Below are 21,334 nucleotides of genomic sequence, written 5' to 3'. Positions count from 1 at the left end.
CTTTCCCTGTTTCTGCAGATGGAGCCCAGGGTTTCAGGGAGGGAGGGGGCAGGCTGGGACCTGTTGGGGATCTGGGCACTTTCTCATGCTCCTTGAGCTGCAAGTCATAGAAGGAGTGGGGTGAGAGCTGGGAATGTACCTTCCCAAGGCCACCAGCAGAACCAGCAGGCCCTTTGCTCTGGGATGAGCTCCCTCTGAGGGGTGGGGACAGTAAAGCGGACCGAAGTCCCTGTTCTGCGGGATGGAAACTGGCTCCCCTCCATTGTACAGGCCAGCTCTGGGGATTTGGGCAGCAGATTTGGGGTTGACAGCAGAATGACATGATCACCAGTTGACCTTGGCCAGGATGCCAGCTTACTTTCTCGCTTACTTCTGCAGGTTCTTTGTTCTGCGGGTGAGTCACCCAGGTCCTGCCCTCCGTGCCTGTCTGCCCTCTCCCACTTTCCCTGCCCTGAGCTTGTTCCCACTTGTAGATTTGGCAGGTCACTGCCAAGGCCCCTCTGCCCCCAACATGGCCAGTGCCCTAAGGGTGGGTTGTACAGGGAGGAGCTGGCGTGGTCAGTAGACTTGAATCAGGGACAGCTCGGCTGCTGAAGGCTGAGGGGGCCTTGCAGGGCTGCAGGTGCCTTGTGCACACAGGGAGTGGGTAGAGAAGGCAACCAGGGGCTCCTTCAGGCCTTAATGCTCTGCAGCCCAGTGAGGCTGTGCCCAGGGAGTCTGGCGAGGCCCTGGTCTGCTCCCCCGGCCAATGGCCTGATGCTGTTCCATCTGGGCACCCTGTCACTTTTCGTTCATCAGGGAGTACAGGGTGATTCAGGGTCTCAAATGCAGGTGTTCATGAAATGAAATAGAACTTCCCTTTATCCCCGTGCTTCTTTTTCTTTTTATAACAAATATACATCGTTATATTTTATTTTTATATTTATGTATTTTATATATATGTGACATCTACTACATGATAGAAAATATTTATGTCCAGGCAAGGTGGCTTACACCTGTAATGCCAGCACTTTGGGAGGCTGAGGCAGGCGGATCACCTGAGGTCGAGAGTTGGAGACCAGTGTGACCAACATGGAGAAACCCCGTCTCTACTAAAAATACAAAATTAGCCGGGGGTGGTGGCCCATGCCTGTAATCCCAGCTACTCGGGAAGCTGAGGCAGGAGAATCGCTTGAACCGGGGAGGCGGAGGTTGTGGTGAGCCGAGATTGCACCATTGCACTCCAGCCTGGCAACAAGAGATAAACCCCGTCTCAAAAAAAAAAAAAAAAAAAAAAGAAAAAAAAAAAGAAAAAAATATTTATAATGTAACTAATATAGCTAAAATAAAATGTAATTTCAGTCTCAAGCCTTCATTCTGTTAAGGGGACAGAAACTTAATCTTGGTCATCTTGGGGTCTCCCTCCCTGGGGCTGTGCCTGACTTCCAGGGGGCTTGGCGTTGGCAGGATTTCTGGTGCTTGAGGTCACCTGTCAGCCTGTCTCTTGTCATTGGCTATCCGCCGTGCCATCTGCTCCTGTGTGTCCTTGGCACTGTTCACGTCTCCAGCTCGCTGGCTTTCTCTGCCACCTTGGAGCCACTCCTGGGTGCACAGGAGTCTTACTGCTCCCACGCTGTGCTGGGGCCTGGGAAGACTGCTGTGGCCTACCTGCCTCAGTGTAGCACACACACCCATTTCTTCTTCTTCTTCTTCTCCTTCTCCTTCTTCAGACAGAGACTAACTCTGTCACCTAGGCTGGAGTGCAGTGGTGCCAAATTGGCTCACTGCAACCTCCGCCTCCCGGGTTCAAGCGATTCTCCTGCCTCAGTCTCCCGAGTAGCTGGGATTACAGGCACACGCCACCATGCCTGGCTAATTTTTGTATTTTTAGTAGAGATGGGGTTTCACCATGTTGGCCAGGCTGGTCTCGAACTCCTGACTTCAAGTGATCCACCTGCCTCAGCCTCCCAAATTGTTGAGATTACAGGCATGAGCTGCCATACCCATCCTGTTCTTGGAGGGCTCTTCTCTCTGTTCTCAGACTCTTCAAACCCACTCAGGAGCTCTGCCACCTCACTAAGGCTTAGTCTCTCTGGTAGCTTACCTGGAGAATTGGACACCTGGGGAGGATCATTTTTTAATGATCCTCCTGAGTAGCTGGGACCACAGGCAAGTGCCACCATGCCCTGCTATTTAAAAAAAAATTTTCAGCCTGACCAACATAGTGAAACCCTATCTATACTAAAAATACAAAACTTAGCCGGGTGTGGTGGCAGGTGCCTGTAATCCCAGCTACTCAGGAGGCTGAGGCAGGAGAATGGCGTGAACCCAGGAGGCGGAGCTTGCAGTGAGCCGAGATCGCGCCACTGCACTCCAGCCTGGGCGACAGAGCGAGACTTTGTCTCGAAAAAAAAAAATTTTTTTTTTGTGGAGATGGGGGTCCCACTATGTTGCCCAGGTTGGTTTTGAACTCCTGGACTCCAGCAATCCTCCTGCTTTGGCCTCCCAAGGTGCTGGGATTACAGTCATGAGCACTGTGCCTGGCTGATTTATCCAATAGTTTTTATATTTACCTAACCAGATTTTGATATTTTGGTTATCATCTGATATAGTAATATTTTATGTAAATAATTATTGAGTAATGCCGGGTGTGGTGACTCACTCCTGTAATCCCAGCAATTTGGGAAGCCGAGGCGGGCGGATCACCTGAGGTTGGGAGTTCAAGACCAGCCTGACCAACATGGAGAAACCCTGTCTCTACTAAAAATACAAAATTAGCCGGACATGGTGGCGCATGTCTGTAGTCCCAGCTACTCGGGAGGCTGAGGCAGGAGAATCGCTTGAACCTGGGAGGTGGAGGTTGTGGTGAGCTGAGATCATGCCATTGCACTCCAGCCTGGGCAACAACAGGGAGACTCTGTCTCAAAAACAAAAACAAAAACAAACAAAAATTCTCGAGTACCCAATAAGTAAATTTTTTTGAAACCAAAATGTCTATAAAATCTATAAAATTTAGGCAACTACTAAATGGTACCATTGATGTGATGTTTTACTTTTTTGAGTTGTTCTTTAGTTCTAAAACAAATACCATTGGGAAGGAATACATTTCAACTGTAAAGATATTAAAATACAGTAAAATATTTCCTGTATGAACTAAAATGTTCGCTTAACAAATATTATATCATACACTCTATCATTATTTTGAATGTGTTTTTTTTTTTTTTTTTTTTTTGAGACGGAGTCTCGCTCTGTCCCGCAGGCTGGAGTGCAGTGGCGCGATCTCGGATCACTGTAGGCTCTGCCTCCCGGACGCCCACCACCACGCCTGGCTAATTTTTTTGTATTTTTAGTAGAGACGGGGTTTCACCGTGTTAGCCAGGATGGTCTCGATCTCCTGACCTCGTCATCCGCCCGTCTTGGCCTCCCAAAGTGCTGGGATTATAGGCATGAGCCACCACGCCCGGCCCATTATTTTGAATGTTAAGCCCACATAGAAACTCTAAGTGGTCTCATAGAAGAACAGAATTGGAGTCCAGGTGCGGTGGCTCACGCCTGTAATCCCAGCACTCTGGGAGGCTAAGGTGGGTGGGTCACTTGAGGTCAGGAGTTCGAGACCAGCCTGACCAACATGGCGAAATCCCGTCTCTACTAAAATTACAAAAATTAGCTGGGTGTGGTGGTGCACACCTGTAGTCCCAGCTTTTTGGGAGGCTGAGGCAGGAGAATTGCTTGAACCTGGGAGGCAAATGTTGCAGTGAGCTGAGATCATGCCACTAAACTCCAGCCTGGGTGACAGAGGGAGACTCCGTCTCAAAAAAGAAAAAAAAATAAAAAGGGACACAATTGAAGCAACTCAAGTTCTACTTCTTGGTCTTTGCAGTCACTGTGCTTTTGCTGCTTATGTTGAATCTGTTTACACACAGGCATGGGTAGCACCCAGGAGGAGTTGAGATGAGAACCAGCTCTGAAGCCGCCTCCAAGGATTCTAGACCTTCATGAATTTACTCATGAAATGAGTTAGCTGGGCAAAAAAATGAGTAGGCAAAATGATGGCATTGTACCCTATAAATATATAGAATTATTACTTGTCAATATAAACAAATAAATCTGTATTTTTAAAAGACAAATGAACCTGTTGGGGATCACCCGTATAACGGGGAGTTCTGAGAAATAATTTCCATGTCAAATATAATGTCTACTTAAAAATAAGTAATAAACATGTTAATTTCTAGCTTGCATATATTATTATTATTATTTTGAGACAGGGTCTTGCTCGTCGCCTAGGCTGGAGTGCAGTGGCGTGATCATGGTTCACTGCAGCCTCAACCTCCAGGGCTCAAGCAATCCTCCCACCTCAGCCTCCCTAGTTGCCGGGACTACGGGCATGTGCCACCATGCCTGACTTTTTTTTTTTTTTTTTTTTTTTTTGGTAGAGACAGCGTTTTACCATGTTGCCCAGGCTGGTCTCAAACTCCTGGGGTCAAGCAATCCTCCCGCTTCAGCCTCCCAAAGTGCTGGGATTACAGGTGTGAGCCACTGCTCCCAGCCTTATCATTGTTTTTAAAGCCTTTTACAGAAGGTCACTGGTCTCAGCAGGGACCAACACTTAGTAACTCTTGCTCTTTACCTCCTGGCCACCCTGGGAATCCTTTTCTTGTCTGGGGGTGGGGTGGGGGTTCTGGAAGCCTGGCTCTTACACAAAACCAGCACCTGCAGGTCTTTCCATTCCTCCAAAGGACTGGGCTTTTGAACTGTACAGCCAGGAAAAGACTCCCTCTTCCTCTATCCTTTCCCTGGGGAAAGCAGCCTTTCCCTGGGGCTGCCTTGGCTTCCAGAGTCAGGGGAAGCTCTAAGAGAAGAAAGGAAAATAAGGCCAGGCATGGTGGCTCACGCCTGTAACCACAGCACATTGGGAGGGCTAGGCGGGAGGATCACCTGAGGTCAGGAGTTCAAGACCAGCCTGACCAACATAGTGAAATCCCATCTCTACCAAAAACACACAAAAAATTAGCCGGGCATGGTGGCGGGCGCCTGTAATCCTAGCTACTTGGGAGGCTGAGGCAGGAGAATCACCTGAACCCGGGAGGTGGAGGTTGCAGTGAGCTGAGACTGTGTCACTGCACTCCAACCTGGGCAACAAGAGCGAGTCGACTCCATCTCAGAAGAAAGAAAAAAAAAAAAAGAAAAAGAAAGGAAAATAAGAGGAAAGATACTATGGGTTAATGTTTCCAAAATTTGCCAGTGCAAGAGGAACGGCTTGGATGGTCTCGGCAGCTGCCTCTGGCTTGCCCCAAATCTGAACTCCTGGGAATTCTATCCTCTAGTCACTGCCCTGGAAGAAAGTAGGGAAGAGCTACTCCACCATCTGCTCTGGAGAAGAGATCTCAGGCCTAGAGAGGAGCTGTAATTGATGGGAAGTCGCATAGAGAGTTAGGGGCAGAGCCAGAAATGGTATCAGGTCCTAGGGTCCTCACTCTAGGAGTCTTCCTGCTGTTCTGAGCTGCAGAGCATAGCTCTGTCCCTGCCGTTTATTGCTCAGCTGTAAATGCACGCAACATCTTACCAGCAAACACAGTTCAATGCATTTATGCTCTGAACGTGATGCAGCTGTGGGGCTTATAAAAGCTGAAAAACAAGCACTATTGGCTGCTATTTGCTTTCCTCTAAAATCACTTGTGGGTCTTTCCTGGGTGGATTCATAATGCCAGAAAACATGATAACTGGAGAACATGCATCCCCCAGCCCCAAGGGCTGGAAATGGAGATGCCCTGGTCAGGCAAGGGGCAAATGTAAGCAACCTGTTCCCCAGGGTCCCGGGAGGGGCCCGGGCCTGGGTGAGGGGGCTACCTCTGGCTCAGCAGGGGATTCATGTCCAAGGTCAAGGTTGCCATCCACAGTGGCCCCATGAAGTCCGTTCTCCTGTAGCAACCACGGTGATCTTTTTTTGTTTGTTTGTTTGTTTGGTTTTTTTTTGAGACGGAGTCTCGCTCTGTCACCCAGGCTGGAGTGCAGTGACACCATCTCGGCTCACTGCAAGCTCCGCCTCCCAGGTTCATGCCATTCTCCTGCCTCAGCCTCCCGAGTAGCTGGGACTACAGGCGCCCGCCACCACACTCGGCTAATTTTTTGTATTTTTAGTAGAGACGGGGTTTCACCGTGTTAGCCAGGATGGTCTTGATCTCCTGACCTCGTGATCCGCCCGCCTTGGCCTCCCAAAGTGCTGGGATTATAGGCGTGAGCCACCGTGCCCAGCCGGTGATCTTTTAAAAATGTAAATCAGGTCATGTCCCTTCTCTGTGTAAACTCTTCCTGGCTCCCCATAACACTTAGAATAAAACTCCAGACCTCATGTGACCTGTTCCCACCTGTCTCTCCAGCCTCATTTTGTGTCACTACCGCCATATCCCTCTAGCACCCTGTGGCCACACTGGCCTCCTTACCTCCAGGGTACGGGACACCCTCGGAGCACCTCCGGCCTTCACTCTTGTTTCCCCTCTGCCTGTCCTCCCTCCTCCAGTTTATTTCCTGATTGCACCTTGTTCTCATCATAGGTAAGTCTTCTCTGATTACCGTGGGGCACCCTCCCCCACCCCCTGGGATCCCAGGGTCTGGCTTTCTTCCCTTCATCACCTTTGTCACCGTCTGAAATGATTTTGCTTCTGTGTTTCCTTGTGTAATTATCTACCTCTCCCTCTAGAATGTAAGCTGCATGCTCACCTTCGATTCTCCAGGGCCCAGCTACCTGGTAGGTGCTTATGAAATATTTATTGAATGGATGATGGGCTCTGAGCCTTTCACCCTACAGCCGCATTTCCAGGTGTTCTGGGAGCATCAGTGGGAAGGACGTGTCCAGTGCTCAGAGCGGTGTGTGGTACATACTAAATACTCAGCGTCCCACCGTGACAACAGCAGCGATAACCAACACCTCCATTCTGCCAGGCCCTGTGCTAAATGCAGTATCTCATTTAACCTTTGCAGTGATCCTCTGAGGTAGGCACTGCTCCTGTCCCCATTTTAAAGATGGAGAAACTGAGGCTTAGGAAGCTGCCCAAGGCCCTATAGTCAGCAAGGAGAGGAGCTAGGATTTAAACACCAGGAGGCTGCCCAAACCCACTGTCCATACCTGCCTGCTGAGTTCACTGTCCAAACCCACTGTCTACACCTGCCCTGCTGAGTCTATTGTCCAAACCCACTGTCTACACCCGCCCTGCTGAGTCCATTGTCCAAACCCACTGTCTACACCCGCCCTGCTGAATCCACCATCCTCCAGCCCTACCTCACCTCTCCCCTCGCTTGCAGCACCGGTCCCTGCTGGTTGCCTTCCATTAAGCATCCTCATCTTGAGGCTGAGTCCTTCTTGCTGTTCATAGAACCTCTGTACACCCTGAGTCTCAAAAACTGTTGCTGGGTGAAATGGAATTTAATTCTGGCCCTTCTTCCCTCCACCTGAAGCCCCTTCCGTTTTGGTTCCCTTCTTTTCTTTCTTTTTTTTTTTCTTGAGACAGGATCTGCCTATGTTGCCCAGGCTGGAGTGCAGTGGCGCAATCTCAGCTTACTGCAGCCTCTGCCTCCTGGGCTCAAGCGATCCTCCTGCCTCAGCCTCCTGAGTAGCTGGGACTACAGACATGCATCACCACGCCCAGCTACTTTTTGTAATTTTTTTGGTAGAGACGGGGTTTTACCATATTGATCAGGTTGGTCTTGAACATTTGAGCTCAAATGATCCACCTGTCTCGGCCTCCTAAAGTGCTGGGATTAACAGGCATAAGCCACCGTGCCTGGCCTTTTTAAAAAATTTTTATTTTAGAGACAGGGTCTTGCTCTGTCACACAGGCTGGGATGCAGTGGCTTGATCATAGCTCATTCACTCCTGAGCTCAAATGATCCACCCACTTTAGCCCTCTGAGTAGCTGGCACTGCAACAGCACCTCACCACCCCCAGCTGATTTTTTATTTTTTATAGAGACAGGGTCGTACTATGTTGCCCATGCTGGTTTTAAGTAATCCTTCCATCTCGGCTTCCCAAAGTGCTGGGATTACAGGCATGAGCCACCGTCCCGGCCTTAGTCCCTTTCTGAGGTGGTGATGGAGTTGACAGGGTGGTGACGGATGGGGTGGTAATATCATCCTTTCTTATATTATTCTTGCCAATAAAAATTGGCTTCATAGAATCAGATATAAAAGTTTTGAAGGAAAAGATCATGCCATGGGAGGGACTGATAGAACTTTGACAAACAGAAAGCAGTTGCTGTAAATGTCATCTGAACATTTTCATGAAATAACAGACTTCTCTGTAGTCTAAGCTGCTAAAGAGTAAGTTTTAAAATATGACCCTGATTAAAGTAATGAAGTCCTCTTTGTCTCTCTTTCTTTCCTTTGAAGGGTGGGACCTTCATGTGAAATGTTCAGGCCCTAAGGCGGGCACTTCTGGGACTCTGTCCCACAAGAGTCTACATAGTGCCAAGTATGTGGACGTTTGGAAGGATGCTGAACTTTCCGCTTTTTTTCTCTAAGCCTCAGAGGTCTTATCTGTAAATTGGGGCTGATGGAGGCCACCAGCCTCCACATCAGAGGGGTGGGCTGTCACAGCTTGTTAGGTGATGGGAAGAATCAAAGCTCCCAGAGGGTGTGGACTGGTGTGGCTGAGGGGCTGGTGTGGCTGAGGGGCTGGTGTGGGAAGACACTGTTGTGGGTTGGGCCCAGGGGCTTGGGGCTGCCTTAAGGGTCTCACAGTTGAATGGGGAGGCAGATGGACAAATCTGGCCATAGTTCATGGGAAGTCCCCTAAGAATTGCTCAGAGGAAAAAAAACACAACTTCTGGGAGAGTGCAGAAGGCTTCCTGGAGGAGGTGTCTTTGGGCTGGGTCTGGTGGGGGCTGGGATAGACCTCATGGGAGGAAGCAAGGTCAGAGCTGGGAGAAGCCAGGAGCCTCTGTCTGGTGCTTTTTCATCCCACACACATAAGAAGGCCCTACTACGCACCACGCCTGGTGCTAGCACTGGGCCACTGTCTAGAGGGGGAGACAGATGCTCATTGCAATTGCGACCGTTTCCAGGAAGGAGAGATTCAGGGGTGTTGGAGGGATCATCGGGTGAGGGGGTCGGAGGAGGTGGCCCTGAGTGAGCTGTATCGGTGTCTGAAGTGGGGAGGAAGAGCGCTGTGGGCAGAGGGAAGAGGGTGGAGCTCGGTGGTGGGAGGAAGCGGAGCACGTGGCACAGAGGCGCCAAGCGCTCACAAGGCTGCGACCCCGGGGAAGGGCCAGACCATAGCTGTGAGTGCCAAAGAGGCGTTGAGGTTTCACTTGGGAGTCCATGGGACACTACGAAAGGCATGAAAGTGGGGTCAAAGGAGGCGGGGCTGGGGAGGTAAGGGCAGCGCTCATGGGAGGAGGAAGTGCCCCCAGGGACTGGAGAATGGGGTTTGTTGGGGGGTCGGAGGGAGGGGGACACAGCCAGGCGCCAGGGCCACAGTTCAATTCAGGGTCTTTTTGAGCTCTGCGTGCTGAGCTCTCCTGGCCAGCAGCAGGCGGGTTAGGATTGGGGTGGAGTTTGGTTTCATTGTTATTTCTGCTTTGTGGCCATGGCTGTTGTTATGTGTGTTAAATGAATGTGAATGATCCCTCTGCCTGGGCTCATGGACTTGGATCCCACCCCACATGCACCCACGCAAGCCTGAGCCCTGCCATGGCCTCCCCTTGCTCCACACAGCCTGGCTCTGCCCTCAGCCCCACGGGCCTTCCTGTAGGCAGCAGCACCTTGTACACTGGGCCAGTGACTTGGGGGCCCCCAGGTGTGTACTCCTGTATCCCCCTGTTCTGTTCTCAGCTTCTCACCACCCCCACATTTGCTCCCTCCACCCCAACTCTCGTTCTCATGGAGCCCTGCCCTCTCTCTTCCTGCAGGCCCTGACCTGTTGGGGACCCTCCCGTAAGAGCTTCACCAGCGATTGGGAGCTGAGCTCTTGTCCTCAAAGGCAGGGGAGGGAGAGAGGGCAAGGGGACCCCAACCCTGTGAAGTCACTGGTGCAGATGGAGTTGCCCTGTAGGCTGTGGGGTTAGGAGGGGTGGTGGGCAGGGCTGGCTGTGTTTCCCAGGCCTCAGGGTGGGCTTGCCTCAACCAGGCACCTTCGCAGCCAGGGCTGAAGCACCTGTAATCCCGCCTTCCTCAGGACAAGTGAAGGACGCATCTAGGGATTCATTCTTTCATTTCACAGATATTTATTGCACATGGTGCCGGAGAATGGCTATGAGCAAGACAGAGGTGGTCTCTGTTCTCAAGGCAGCTACAGAGGGACAGCCACTACCCCAGCCCCCAACTATGAGCTTCCCAGAACTGTCCTGAAGGTGCAGCTGCAATGATACGGGCTCACATCCTGGCATCGTCATTTGCTAGCGTGAAAATCGCATTTCTCCAAACCTCGGTTTTCTCATCTGAAAAACAGGCACAGCACCTAGTTTGCAGGACTGGGAAAGTTACAGAGGGTTAATGGCAATGCGGTTGGCCTTGGGCACTCCTTGTTCTGACCTCTGGAGTTCGGCTGCCCTGCGGTCTGGCCCTGGCTCTGTGGAGAGGCTTTCCCAGGCCGAGGGGCTCACCAGGCCTTCCCTAGTGAGGAGCTCTTTCTGCCAGAGCTGAGCTCATGGGCAGGGCGGGGCGCAGAGGCCACATATCAGCCAGCTGTCCTCCCTTTCCTGGGAGCTGGTCCAGAGACGAGGGGCAGGGCGTCTGGTTTTCATTGTGCGGCCGTCTCTAATTCCTCTGGCATCTGAGCTACTTTTCAGAAGGAGGGAGACGCACTTAACTGGTTGTGACCCAGCTTGGTGCTGAGGAAGAAGCCCTGGGCCTGGGATCAAGCAGAGTTGAACTCGAAGCCTGCCTCAGCCACTTACCTGCTGTGTGACGCGGGTAAGGCACTCCACAGCACTGAGTGTCAGGGGCCCCGATTGGAAAATGGCAATGATGATTTCTGCCCTGGCTACTCCACAAAGTAGAAATAGATGCAAACGTGTTTCATAAAACATAAAATATGAAGCTGGGGTTCTCCTCTGTGTTAATAGCATGGAGGGTTGGGGTTCTGCCCAGTGCCCAAGCCCTGCACAGAAATAGCCGCGCCCCTGCTGGTCCATGTGTCCAAAATGGTTAAAGCAACTTTGGGTCCATGGAACAGAGGTGCATTTCAGAAGCTGCTGGCTGGTGACCATGAGGAGGGCCAGGGCTCAGAAAAGGAACGGCTCACTCTGGTTGGTATGGTTAATAAAATAATAGCTAACATTTACCGACGGCTTATGAAGGGGCAGGCACACTTCTGAGAATTTTCCAGTTGTTAATCAATCCTCATAACAACCCTCTCAGAGAGGTAACTATTGTTCCCCCTGTGAGGACCTTTGACGGAGGAAAGGCATTTCTGGAGAGGGAATTGGGTGTGCAAAGGCCTGGGGAGCCCCTCATATCCTGGGGGGCAGTGGAGGACCTGGCCTACAGCCAGGAGGGGCTGGCCTATGGGGCCTTGAAAGTCGGCCAAGGGGTTTAGACTGGATCCAGGCAGCAGGAGGAATCCCTGGAGCGCCCTGCGTGACCTCATTCTGGAGGATGGGTGGGATAGCGCTTCTGGGAGGGGCTGTGATGGACTGGCGTGGGTGGAGAGTTCAGGGAAGGAGGTGGGATTTCCTTATTCTTGGGTCTTCATCCTTGAGCACAGGCCCAGCTGCCACCCTAGTGGCCGCCACGGGCAGCCTCGATGCTGAGATGGGCTCAAAAGCCAGGCTGTGTGTGGTATGGGGTCTCAGAGCCCAGGCAGGGCCAGGGTGGCACCAAATGGCCTGCAGCTTAGTCCTGATGCTGCTTGTGCCCTAGCCCTCACAGGTAGCTCTCCAGGGGCCAACTGTACCCCATCCTGGAAGCTGACCCCAGGAAGGTCAGGGCAGTGCTGCCCGCTGGGTCCTAGAGGTGCCTGGAACATCTTGCTCACACCAGCAGGACACTCATGCCTTCCCCATCTGAGCCCGCTGCAGGCAGACCCTGGCCAGGGGCTGGCTGAGTTGGGGAGGGGGCAGGAGGGCTGTAGCCATGGTGGTTAGAGACAGGAGCAGTGTTGGTACCCTTTCTCTCAAATAAAATGAAGCCCCTTGCCAGGGAGGCCACGTAGAGCTGGCACGAAGGAGGCTTCCTGTCTGAAGGAGCTGGTGCAGACACACCGGTGGGGCACCCGGCAGAACAACAGCAGAGGATCTGCAACCACACGAACTGGCTGCCTGTTCTCTACACGAGTCCAAGTGAGAACTCTGGGCTGGGAATGCTAAGGAGGCGAGTGTGGGGAGAATTCTCAGTTCTGCAGGGTGCCTTGCCCTGAGTCCTGACCCTTTGTGCTTGAGAGCAGTGGACAAATATGTTGGAAGTTCTTTTTTTTTTTTTTTTTTTTGAGTTGGAGTTTTGTTCTTGTCGCCCAGGCTGGAGTGCAGTGGCATGATCCTGGCTCACTTCAACCTCTGCCTCCCGGGTTCAAGCAATTCTCCTGCCTCAGTCTCCTGAGTAGCTGGGACTACAGGCATGTGCCACCACGCCCAGTTAATTTTGTATTTTAGTAGACACGGGGTTTTGCACCACCACGTCCAATTAATTCTGTATTTTTAGTAGACACGGGGTTTCACCATGTTGGCCAGGTTGGTCTTCAACTCCTAACCTCAGGTCATCTGCCTGTCTTGGCCTCCCAAAGAACTGAGATTACAGGCATGAGTCACTGCGCCTGGCCATATATTGGAATTTCTAGGGAAGACAGGGAAAGGGCTTGGGGAAAGTGATGGACTTTTAGTCATGAGGCATCCAGGGTGTGATATTTGTGCCAGAGCCAGAGATAAGACAACAAAGATGGCCCAGAAGATTGTGAGGCCTGACAGAGAAAGGCCAGATCTGGGGTGAGGTCACCGGGGAGACATGCCGGTCTGCAATGAGCCGCCGCCGCTAAGGCGGAGTGGGCCCAGGGGAGGGGCGGGGAGCAGATGGGAGGAGGAAGGGAACTGGCCTTGGTGTTTCTTACTTTTAAAAAAGATGAAATACTTGGTGTCTGCAAAGAAAGTTGGGAGAATTTGGGGGTTCGAGCCCCCGGGGATCTTCACTGGGTAGCCAGGGAATGTGATTCTATGCCCGAGGTAAATGTTCCTGGATTTGGTGTGAGTGGCCTCCACCTGGGATAATTTGTAAACACTTCTGAAAGTGGCCCTTTGGCCAACAAGCACTTGGGGTAGCTCTGGCTCCTAGCTGGGTGGGAAAGGCTGAGGTGAGGGGAGTTGGGAAGGGAGCACACACGCTTTTTGTATGAGGGGAAGTGACCTGGGAAGAGGCCGCTGAGGAAGGGTGGGGGCAGGTCCTTTCCTGGTGGTGGCGCAGGGTGGACTTGCTCCCCACCTGCTCTTCTCACTCCAAGTCACCCTTTGCCAAACTTCTGGGTGGGGCCTTGTGCTTTGGCACAACCCATATTTCCCTTTCCAAACCCTCCCCAGCCCACAGGCCAGCACTGCATGGCTCCTGTGGTGGCAGGGTGTCGACATTTCTGTTTGAAATGGTCGGCCTGGCCCCTAGCACCTGTGGTGGTGTTCAGCCAGGTGCTTCCCTCACTCAACGAGGGGCAGCCTGACAAGCAGAAGATGCGACGCCGAGGGGCCCGGGGCCCTAACTACCCAGCAAGCAGTGCCAGTAAGAAAGGTGCCGGATTTGAACAATTCTGCTAAAAAGACAATTTTTGAGAAAACTGGGGAAATTTGAATATTGGCCAAATATTAGGTAAGGTGAACATTTCTTGGCAAGCAATGGTGGAGAGTGTTAACTGAAACATACATGGCATGGTCTCACTTTTGAAAAAATAATTATGCATATACACACCCAGAAAAAGATCTGCAAGAATATACAGTAAGATTTTAATAGTGGTATTCACTGGCTGATAGGAAATTTTTTCCGTTTTTTTTTTTTTTTTTTTTTTGAGACGGAGTTTGATTCTTGTTGTCCAGGCTGGAGTGCAATGGCGTGATCTTGGCTCACCACAGTCTCCACCTTCCGGGTTCAAGCAATTCTCCTGCCTCAGCCTCTCCAGTAGCTGCGATTACAGGCATGCATCACCATGCCCGGCTAATTTTGTATTTTTAGTAGAGACGGGGTTTCTCCATGTTGGTCAGACTGGTCTCGAACCCTGACCTCAGGTGATCTGCCCGCTTCAGCCTCCCAAAGTGCTGGGATTACACGCATGAGCCACCATGCCCAGCGTCCCCCATTTTTTGTTGTTGTTTTCTCACATGTGCTTTACATTTTTCATTATTCTTGGCCGGGCACGGTGGCTCACGCCTGTAATCCCAGCACTTTGGGAGGCCGAGGTGGGAGGATCACGAGGTCAAGAAATCAAGACTATCCTGATCAACATGGTGAAACTCCATCTCTACTAAAAATACAAAAATTAGCTGGGCATGGTGGCATGTGCCTGTGGTCCCAGCCACTCCGGAGGCTGAGGCAGGAGAATCGCTTGAACCCAGGAGATGGAGGTTGCAGTGAGCCAAGATCGCGCCACTGCACTCCAGCCTGGGTAACAGAGTGAGACTCCGTCTCAAAAAAAAACAAACAAAAAAGTTTAATAACAAACTGCTGCCCTGCAAGGTGACAATCCAGGGCCAAGGGGGGCAGGCATGAGGCCGGTGGCTGCTGAGAGGAGCCTCAGTATTACAGAGACAGGACAGGAAGACAACCTCTTTTCTCCTTGGCTGCCTGCTGTGGGTAAGAACTCTAACCCTTATCTGAGTTCTGCACATGATCCAGAAAGTGCTGATAATTGCATAGCAAAAAAGTTAACTCTTGAGATGATCAGTGATTAAAAAAAAAAAAAAAATCACCCCAGGCTGGTTTCCCCTATCAGCAGAGTCCATGGCTGGCCCCTACCTCTGTCACTGAAAATCCAACTTCATTTAAATAGTGGTTTGTAAAAATCCCAGAATTTTGAAAGCTAGAGCTGTCCATGTGTGCTGTTCTTTCTTGCTTTTCGCCTGGGGCCCTCTTGGGGCTGCCTCTAGATCTAGGAGCAGCAGCTTAGGGGTGAGAGCCGGAGGATTTGAAAATAGGGAAGGCTGAGTTAAACTTCACTTTAACCTGAGAGGGACAAGAGACCGTGGAAACTCCAATTTTTCTAGGCCTTATTTTCTCATCTTCCAAAAGGGTAGAATAATTCCTATGCCTCCTCCTGCATATTTTTAACTTCTCAGAAGAGATGTGCTATGGACAGCTGTGGCTCAGCTCTTTGTGGGGGTGTGGATGTGGGGTGGGGTGAGGTGGAAAGGCTGGTTTTGTTTAATGGCATTTACACTCTGGATGCAGCCACTAATGGGCACCCCCACCACCTCCCCCAACCTCCACTGTGTTCCAGGCCCATACTCCCACCCCCATTCCTAGGCCTGGTTCTGCCTCTGTCCTTCTGCCCATCCCCATTCCTCTCTGGGTCACGCCTACACCTATGCAAAAGGGAGAGGACACCTGCATTTTTTTTAGCCAGACAAGGTTGATGGGGCCACTTCCTTGTTCCCATGAAACAGCTACAAAGGCCGGGTGCGGTGGTGCTGTAATCCCAGCACTTTGGGGGGCCGAGGCGGGTGGATCACTTGTGTTCAGGAGTTCGAGACCAGCCTGTCCAACATGATGAAACCGTGTCTCTACTAAAAGTACAAAAAAATGAGGCAGGCATGGTGGCAGGCGCCTGTAATCCCAGCTATTCGGGAGGCTGAGGCAGGAGAATTGCTTGAATCTGGGAGGTGGAGGTTGCAGTGAGCTGAGATCGCGCCACTGCACTCCAGCCTGGGTGACAGAGCAACACTCCGTCTCAAAAAAAAAAAAGAAAGAAAGAAAGAAAAAGAAACAGCTACAAAATCCAAATGCAGTGATGGTTTTGTGCAAAGATGAAGGCTGATGGGAGGACTTCAGAGGAGCAGGTGGGGGGCGGGAAGAACGAGTGTCCCTTCCCAGCCTTCCCCACACACCATCACCTCTGACAACAGGACACTGAAGGGGACTAACGTGTGCCCCACTCCTTCCTTTGGTCTCAGAGTTTACAATCCCTCAAGCTAGAGAGGAAGAAGTCTAGGAATATTATTTGAGAAAAATGTGTATTATGCAACAGCTACGAGGTCAAGGCCCTTCCTTACCCAGGACTCTTCTCTGCAGCCCAGCAGTGGGGCTGAGTCCTGACTGCAGCATCTCCTGCGTGGGGACACTTGGCCTTGGCTCAGGGCCCGTCTTGTGCTCCTTATTATCCCACCATTTTGGTGGGTGAGCCACATGACGATGTATCTGTCTTCCTGGCTGGAAGGAGCAAGTGGGGGCGGGGCCGGGCTGCTAGAGGTTGTTCACCGTGGGATCTGGCATCCGGCATCTGGCAGCGCCCAGGGCAGAGCGAGCTTCCATTGTTGATCTGGGTGGGTTCTTCGGGCCATTTACTAGCGTTTGTGTTTTGGACAATTCTGCTCTAAAATAAATTGTAGTATTTGGACGAAAATGAAGGTCAGGAAGAGGAATGTTCTTTTGGTTCCAAATTTTCTAAGTAGACTGCTCTGATCCAGATAGAGTACCTTCCCTTTGGGCGGCTGAAGCCATGGATAGTTTATAGTTTGCTGCCCTCTTGTGGCACAGAAGTGATAAAAAGATTGTCTTCCCCTTTCAGATGCTGTCAGGCTCGTTTCTCTGTTTTGACAGTGAGCAGTCCATGGACAAGCTGTGGGGCAAAAGCAACAACTGTACGTGGTCTCCATTTACAGAACTCCTAGGCTGGTGGAGGTGGCTTTTGGTACAACTCAGGTCTGAGGGCAAAAATACACACTTTGGCTTTGCACAAAGGAGCTGACGACACCGTACGTACTCCGGTACCTGGGCTGCCCAGCCAAAGAGGTCAAGTGGCCACAAGCTGAGCCTACAGTAATCTTTAATCTAGAGTAAATTTCCTTGTGAACTGGAGAATTGGTAAGACAAGCTCAAAACCAGATCTTTGAACTGGCCTCCCTATCCCCCAGCTCCCTCCTTCCTTTTTTCTATCTCCTTAGCGATTGTTGTCTTCTCCAAAGTGTCTCCCCTTTCCAAACCCCAACATGATTCTGTTTTGCCTCCTGTTATGGGCTGAATTCTGTCCTCTCCCAAATTCACATGCTGAAGCCCTAACCCCCAGTACCTCAGCATGTGAGTGTATTTGGAGACAGGGCCTTTGAAGAGGTGATTAAGGTTAAATGAGGTCATTAGGGTGGACCTTAATCTGACTAATATTATAATTTACATATTATATATAATATATATTATAAATTATAAATCATATATTTTTATATAGTATATATTATACAATATATGATATATAATATATAGTATATAATATATATTATATAACAAATTATATATAATACATAAAATATATAATATATATTATATATAATTATATAATCATAGTATATAATTATATTATATATCATATATTATATATAATAGTATATATATTTATATAATATATGATATTATATCATATAATATATGAAAATATATAACATTATTTATATAATATATATTATATCATATATTATATATAATAGTATATATATTTATATAATATATGATATAATATATATTATATAATGTTATATATTTTATTATATATAATATATTATATGTAAATTATAATATATATTATATATTGTATACATTATAATACATAAATACACCATATTAGATATATTGTAACTTATATATTATATAATTTATATATTACATAATATATAAATTATAATATATATAATATATAAATTATATCTAATATGGTGTCCTCATAAGAAGAGGGGATTAGGACATATAGAGACAGATGGCAGGGCTGTGCACGTACAGAGGAAAGACCACGTGAGGACACAGTGAGAAGATGGCCAGCTATTACACAAGCCATGGAGAGAGGCCTCGGGAGAAACCAACACGGCCGACACCTTGATCTTGGACTTTTAGCCTCCAGAGCTGAGAAAATATTAATAAATTTCTGTTGGTTAAGTCACTTAGTCACTTAGTCTGTGGGATCGTGTTGTGGCAATCCTCAACTAATACACCTCCTAATAAAATACTTGTTTCTAAAGGGGGAGTTGTTGCATGTTGAGGTTTTTACTGTGCACCTCTGTCTGGGGTGAATGCTGGCAAACTGCAGGAAGACTGAGCCATAAACCCTATCATGGTTTGGCTTCTTCCTTGACCCACTCAGAAAAAGTTCAGTTCTTCTGAAAAACTCACGAGTACTCCACAAGGCGGCACATATCACCCTCCACACCATCCTCATCTCGAGGTCTCTGTAGTACACCTGAGACCAAGGGGGGAGCTCGTGTACATTCTGGTCTTTGTCAACAGTGACTCCCAACCACACCCTTATTCTTTCAAAATATATTTTATTAGCGGCACATGGAATGTCAAGTTAAGCAAATTCTTTCCAGAGAGAAGGTGAGCCTGACAGACTAAAACGTTGAGCATGGATGATACAGCAGAAATAACATTTTCAGTGTAATGAGAGATAAAGGGGAATACTGTCCACCGAGGAAATGACTTTCTTCACCATGCTGACCACACTGCACAGCGCCCGATCTGGCTGGTGAGGATGGGGAGGTGGGAAGAATCTCAAAGCACTGGACAGGGTGAGGACTCAGGAAGTCATGGGGTCAGCCCTATAGCATCAGCTCCTCTCTGTTGTTGGAGAGGCCCTGAGCCCCATTACTCACTATACGAGGACCAGAGCGTCTTTGGCAGGTGGAGGCTGGCTCACGGGAGAACACCAAGTGAGGGGGCTCCTCTGTGAACCCAAGGAACTTCAAGGAACCCCACAGCGTCTCCACTATGACCTCCCATCTCCAGGTTAGGAAGCTATGGATTCCCAGAGGGTCCTTTGGAAGTATCTAGAAATGTCCAGGTAAGTCAGAGAAGAGCTGAACTTTCTTAGAAAAATCACTTTAGTCTCTCATACAGGAAGAACATTTTCCTTAAAGGACTCTGGTTCTTTTCCCTGATGTTCTTGTGCAACGTTCTGAGGGTCATCTGGACTTCGCCCACCACTGCTTCTACTGCTGCTGTGTCACTTTCAAACACCTCCACCTCCACCGGCCCCTCCCTTCCCACCTTTCAGCTCACAGTGTCTGCAGGCTGTGGGTCTCCCACATCTGTCATGTCAGGATCATGCTGCTGCTTTCTTTCTTTTTTTCCTTTTTTTTTTTTTTTTGATACAGGGCCTGGCTCTGTTGCCCAGGCTGGAGTGCAGTGGAGTAATCATGGCTCACCTCAGCTTTGACCTCCAGGGCTCAAGTAATCCTCCTAATACGGGCATTTCTCTCATCACTTCAGAACCCGCCCCACAACCAAACATTCAGATGCTTATTAAGGCAACAAAACAAGTGACAGACGGGACAATTTTTCCAATTCTAGATCTAATTGATTAGGCTATGTCTCATGAGGAGACTGTACTTGACCTCTAAGCTAGCATCTGGAATACAATCTTCCAGCGGCTTAGGGAAGGTCGGTGATAGTAGTATCGTCAGGATCAATTCCGAAGTGCAGCTTGCCGTCCTTGGCGGCTGCCCAGGGCATGGAGGTGGAGGTCCACTTTGCCACCCAGTCTCCTGTTTTGCTAACCACGATGAGGCCACCTAAACCTTTAACCCTTGACTTCATATAACCCAACGATAGGTCCGCAGCCTCTTCTACCGTCTTTCCTGAAAACAAGGAAGGGTTGAGAAACAACACACGTTACTGAAAGGAATCTCATGGGAAAATCACTTGCCATTTGAAATGCCAAAGTGAGCTAGCAAGGATTTTTGGTAAATGAACGCCTGAATGCTTAAAAGGAGGGTCCTCACCTCCTTGCCCTGAGACAGCGCCCTAGCATCAGCCCGAGCAGAGGGGTCTTCCCTCCCACATCCAGGCTCAATGTCTCTCTACTGCCCCCTTCTCCTGAGATGTGGAAGATAACAGTACTCAATGCTCTCCCATTCCAGACCTAAGGGAAGGCGGAGAGTCAAAACAAGGTGTTAACGGCCTGAAAGCAACATCTGTAGCCAACAGGAAAGGGTTTCCTACACTTCTCCATGCGCTTACTTATCAAATACCTTCTATGCACTTATCTTCACAAATTATTTTACTTGTCCTGTGGTCTGTGTACCTTGTTCTATGTGGAACAGGGTGAGTCTGGCCAGGTTCACCTTCAGGATGCTTTCCCCATGCCCTGTGGTTGAGATGGCTCCGATGTCATTGTCGGCATAACCTCCAGCTCCTGCTCAAAAAGGGTGATTGTTCTGAGCAGTAACAGTCAAGAAATTCAAATCCATATTAGAAGTCGGACACTACATGAAAGTTAAATCGCGAAGGGTGCTCAAGTACAGACAAAGGTCAGGTTAGTAGCCATGATCTGCGGAGGCAAAGGTGGACTAGAAAGCGTCATGTAGATGCCCCAGAATTTAGGAGGATAAAGGGAGCCTCAGAGGGGCAGGCCTGATCTTTCACAGAGCAGCTACAGCAGGACAGCATCTCCTTGGCCCCAAAGCATAGCCATTCCTTTTTGCTCAATGAAGCCACCCTCTCCCTGTCTCCTCCTCAGGCCCCACACACTATGGAGGAAGAAACAGCATGACTGCATTATATGGATCTCTAGCAGGGCCATCATGTTCCAGTGATTTGGGGAAAACGATACCCACAACCTAACATCCATGCACACTGTCTAATGGAGGGCAGTTGTATTTGTTGAGGGTGGGCATAATTGGACCTGAGGGAACTATTCTGGGCTATCCACTTAAGTGGGGGTCTGGAGTGAAAGCTACTTTGATAAGATTTCTTCCTTATTTTGGGCTTGGATTAAGCAACCTTACAGCCTTCTCTGAGTCATTCTTGTATCTGTTCACACACAGCTACCAGCCTCAGAGTCCTTTAGCCTTGGAAGGATTTGCCTTTACCCTCCCACAGTTGATACAGAAGCACAGAAGATTGACATTTGCCTTACTTATTGATGCTGGACATGGGGCAAGGACTCAGGAGTTGAGATGCCGCACTGGATTGTCACAAGGCCCCAGAGGTTCTCAAAGGCAGATAATCCCTGGCTCTGGTTCTGGAGGGAGCTGACACTGGGCAGCCAATGAACTGCTGCAGTGGGAGGAGGCGCCTTTACTTTTTCTTATAAGCTTCTGCTGGGGAATTAACTGACCAGGTCCCATGGTGTCAATGTGCCCTAATATTTGGAAGCAGCCAAGTCTTTGCTTACTTTTCAGTTACTCTAGGACCACAGAAGGCCAGCTGTCTCCAAGGGTGGTCCTGGCACAGGCATCGGGTGTGTGAAGGTGTCCTC

The 21,334-nt window shown here is 49.6% G+C and overlaps 1 protein-coding gene across 3 annotated transcripts in view; it reads right to left on the bottom strand.

Annotated features, from left to right (window-relative positions):
* Positions 1–10,176: 10,176 nt before the first annotated feature.
* Positions 10,177–21,334, bottom strand: part of ASRGL1 (asparaginase and isoaspartyl peptidase 1) — a 62,151-nt gene continuing 50,993 nt past the window's right edge. Inside the window, exons 5-6 of one of the 3 annotated variants that reach the window (XM_031016246.3) lie at positions 20,159–20,269; positions 10,177–10,409 (exon numbers count right to left, since the gene is read on the bottom strand). In XM_031016246.3, the coding sequence (XP_030872106.2) occupies positions 10,345–10,409; positions 20,159–20,269 (176 nt within the window). In that variant the 3' untranslated portion in view covers positions 10,177–10,344. Of the gene's footprint in view, positions 10,410–18,381; positions 19,713–19,746; positions 19,997–20,158; positions 20,270–21,334 lie in introns of those variants that run through there. The other 2 variants (XM_031016244.3, XM_055354303.2) reach the window with 2 other exon arrangements.

The sequence above is a fragment of the Gorilla gorilla genome, chromosome 9 (genome assembly GCF_029281585.2).
Source record: "Gorilla gorilla gorilla isolate KB3781 chromosome 9, NHGRI_mGorGor1-v2.1_pri, whole genome shotgun sequence".
In the NCBI taxonomy this organism is placed as follows: Eukaryota; Metazoa; Chordata; class Mammalia; order Primates; family Hominidae; genus Gorilla; species Gorilla gorilla.
The sequence above is the reverse complement of the archived record's forward strand: the minus strand, read 5'-3'. Positions and strand labels throughout refer to the sequence as shown.